The sequence below is a fragment of the Penaeus vannamei genome, chromosome 10 (genome assembly GCF_042767895.1).
Source record: "Penaeus vannamei isolate JL-2024 chromosome 10, ASM4276789v1, whole genome shotgun sequence".
Taxonomy (NCBI): domain Eukaryota; kingdom Metazoa; phylum Arthropoda; class Malacostraca; order Decapoda; family Penaeidae; genus Penaeus; species Penaeus vannamei.
This window is the reverse complement of record NC_091558.1, coordinates 12,799,034-12,803,278: the sequence shown is the minus strand read 5'-3', so window position 1 is coordinate 12,803,278 and position 4,245 is coordinate 12,799,034. Positions and strand designations below refer to the sequence as shown.

Genomic DNA, 4,245 nt, shown 5'->3' with positions numbered 1-4,245 from the left:
ATACTACAGGAATACTCCTATTATCAGGCTCTACTTCAAAGAGTGGCAGTAGCTCCTGTGCATCATTTCTTATGTATATAGAGAGAAAAGGATGAGAGGAATCCAAAGCCACTAAAATTATGATGTGTAGTAGTCTGCATATTCAGTCATTAGTGTTAGTGGATGTCTTTTAGCCATGTAGTGGTGAAGGTGGGCTATGACAACTGCTTGTTGCACATGCTATGTAAATGTGGAGAGTTACACATTCTATATGCGTGGGGATTTATTGTTCTTGCAATGCTAGCACTGGAGGTACAACCTACCAGAGTTGGCCTTAAACTGTTTGATTAAGATTTTATTTATTTATTTTATTTTATTTTTTACACAGAAATAATCAAAATGTGAAAGTTTACCTTCACTATAGGTTGTATTGCCTAAAAGAATCACTATACAAATGATTTCATTGCTTTTGGAGAAAAAGAAGCTCCATCTCATGAGCTAACAGCACGGGAATGGTTGTGATGCAATGCCATCTGCTAGTAGTGTAGCTGACCCCTGCAACCTGCAGCGTTGCATACTACCCCCCAGGTTGGGTCCAGGTCCACAGCCTGTCCTCTCGCCCTCACCATCAGCAGCTTCTCAAAGACGCATACCGAGACCTGATTGGTTGACACCGGACACCTCACGACTCGCCCATTGGACCGCAGGCTCCGCTTGTTCCCGGGTAGCTGGCGCAGCTCACCCCTTCTTAAGCTCCGGCGCCCAGGATGAGTTCAGCACTCACCGATTCTCCAGCAGAGCAAGACAGCCAGCAGCAACTAGGCCTACCCAGGGATAGCCGTTGGGGGAGCCGCCGCCCCAGCTCTCCCTGTTGATCTCCTACACCCCAACCATAACTGTAAGCACTCACACCCATACACAAAAGCTCCTTAAAGAGATGATTGACACCAGTCTATGGCGGATGCAAATCCATTGCCATACTGGTGACTTTCCGGAGTGACACAAATACCCAGCATTCTGGAGTATCACGGCTATTGCTCGCTTGCTTAGCTCCCTCACTGGAGGGGGAGTATCTGTAGCCGACCCCCGCAACCTGCAGTGCGGCATACTTACCCAGGTTGGGTCCAGGTCCACAGCCTGTCCTCTTGCCCTCACCATCATTAGCTTCTCGAAGATGTATACCGAGATTGGTTGACACCGGACACCTCACGGCTTGCCTTTTGGACTGCAGGCTCCCCTCGTTCTCGGGTAGCTGGCACAGCTCACCCCTATGCTGTAGCGGCTCCTGATTGGCTGTCAACGCAGGACCGCACCTGACTCGTGATTGGCTGACTCCCACTGTGGAACCGCCCAAGTCGGCCGAGCTGACATCGGCGGTCAGTTTCTTAAGCTGCTGGACCTGAGGTGAAATCATCATTTATCTTTCGCTTGTGGACCTGACGACTTGTGTGCTTGGTCACTTGACAAATAAAGAGATAAAATCCAGTTTGGTTTCTTAACCTCTACAGTAGGTCCACAACAGCCACGCACACACACACACACACACACACACACACACACACACACACACACACACACACACACACACACACACACACACACACACACACACACACACACACACACACACTCTCTCTCTTTCTCTCTCTCTCTCTCTCTCTCTCTCTCTCTCTTTCTTTCTGTCTGTCTCTCTCTCTCTCTCTCTCTCTCTCTCTCTCTCTCTCTCCCTCTCTCTCTCCCTCTCCCTCCCCCTCCCCCTCCCCCTCTTCCTCTTCCTCCCCCTCCCCCTCTTCCTCCCCCTCCCCCCCTTCCTCCCCCTCTCCCTCCCTCTCCTCCTCTCCCTCCCCCCTCCCCCTCTCCCTCTTCCTCCCCCTCTCCCTCCCCCTCCCCCTCTCCCTCTCCCTCTCCCTCCCCCTCTCCCTCCCCCTCTCCCTCTCCCTCCCCTCCTTCCCTCTCCCTCCTCCCTCCCTTCCTTCCTTCCTTCCTTCCTTCCTTCCTTCCTTCCTCCTTCCCTCCCTCCCTTCCTCCCTCCCTCTCTCCTTCTCTCTCTCTTTATTTATTTATTTATATATACATATTTATATATATAAATATGTATATATATACATATTTATATATATATAAATATGTATATATATACATATTTATATATATATAAATATGTATATATATACATATTTATATATATATAAATATGTATATATATACATATTTATATATATATAAATATGTATATATATACATATTTATATATATATGTATATATATACATATTTATATATATATATACATATTTATATATATATATATATATATATACATATTTATATATATATACATATTTATATATATATGTATATATATACATATTTATATATATATATGTATATATATATATATATATATATATATATACATTTTTTTTTTTTTTTTTTTTTTTTTTTTTTTTTTTTTTTTTTTTCCTGCAGCTCCTGCTAGTTGCTACTATTGTACTTGATTTTTGATATTACTATTATCAGTATTATCATTTGTGTTAATACTGATGATGTTATTATTGTTATTATTATTGGTATTGTTATTATTATCATCATAATAATCATCATCATCATCATCATCATTGCTGTTATTATTGATATGGTTGTTTGACATTGTTATTATTATTATTATTATTATTGTTATTGTTATTGCTCTCATTATTATTATTATTTTAACCGTTGCTATTATTAATTAGTTTAGGCTCTTAATCATGGTTATATTTTGTGTGTAATTGCTATTTTTCTTGCTCAGTCATTGCTCTTTGCTATATTTATACATATATATATATATATAAATATATATATATATATATATATATATATATATATATATATATATTTATACATATATTTATATTTTTGTGTGTGTGTGTTTTTTTTGTAGATTTTCTATATCAGCTTTGGTATTTTTCAGGAAATCTGCTAGAATGGTGTGTGCCTCAGGAATTGCCTCTAGAGGGTGTAGAGTTCCGTGCTCTCATCAGTGGTGCCCATACTATCACATCCGACTTCATGTAAGTTCTTGGCATGATTGTTCAGTTTGTTCACATAGGTGTAAGAAAAGGAGGGTTGGGGAGAGTGTCCACCCACTCTAGACTGGAGGTGGGTGGGACCCAACTTCTCCACCCCACTCCTCAACTTTCATGGACATTCCCGGTAAACAAACAAACAGTGCATTTTCATAGTTACCCAGTTTTTCAGAACACTAACCCCCTGTAACTGGTGTTCAAAATGAAATAAGCATTATGTCAAGTATTAACAAAATAAAAATATATGATATTTTAGTGCAGAAGTTAATGAGTTTATTTTTTTTAAACTGCTAAAAATCCAGGAGCTCCCAGGGGCTAGACACCCTAGGCCCTATCAGAGTGCTACCCTAGGACCCTGCCAGGGGCCTGAAGCCCTAGTCCCCCCCCCCCTCCAATTCAAAATACCTTCCTACACCTATGGTTCAGTCTGCCTACTCAGGGTAATGGAAGATCCATTTTCAGTGATTGTTTTGAATATAGTTGCATAAGTGTAACTTAAAAGAATAATATTTTTATTGACAATAAAAATCATGGGAAAAGCCTGCCAGTTTTTGACAGGCCATGTACAATAATGCCAAATTGGACTATCAGTGTTAAAGGGACTGTTGGTAGAAATCACTTCTTTATTTACTGGTAGATTTGGATGAAACTGATATATTATATGTCTGATTTTACTACCACCAGTTTTTGGCAGATCATATGTTGCAGTCACTGATTCCTTCACTTATTGGTAGATTTTAATAAAACTAATATATGATATGTCTAATATTACAGACATATTACCTGCCACTTAATAATTTGTTTGAAAAAAGTGTAAAAAAGAAAAAGACAATCTGATGTCTGTTGTCTTTCTTGAATAACTTTTATGGACTAAATTTTGTTTTCCTTTTCTCTGTAAAAAAAAAAAAAAAAAAAAAAAAAAAGTAGAAGTTGCGTTAACAAGGCTGAGAATTGGGCACACAAGATTGATGCATTGGCCAGTGATGGCTAAAGTATAGCACATTTTGAAGGATACCAAGAGCCATAAATGGTTGTGCACGTAGTGTTAAGATGTGCATTATTCTCAGACCAAAGACATATGTGCTTTTCTCCCCCATATACACTGAAAAATGTACTGGGGGAGGATTGCGACAAAAAAGGTCTTATTAAGTTCCTAAGGGAGAACAATATTTCAAAAAAAGTAGTTATGCATAATACTTATG

At 39.4% G+C, this 4,245-nt stretch overlaps 1 protein-coding gene across 1 annotated transcript in view; it reads left to right on the top strand.

Annotated features, from left to right (window-relative positions):
• Positions 1-2,725: 2,725 nt before the first annotated feature.
• Positions 2,726-4,245, top strand: part of LOC138862854 (DENN domain-containing protein 11-like) — a 13,076-nt gene continuing 11,556 nt past the window's right edge. The window contains exons 1-2 of the mRNA XM_070126029.1: positions 2,726-2,738; positions 2,899-3,028. Of these exons, the coding sequence (XP_069982130.1) occupies positions 2,726-2,738; positions 2,899-3,028 (143 nt within the window). The remainder of the gene's footprint in view (positions 2,739-2,898; positions 3,029-4,245) is intronic.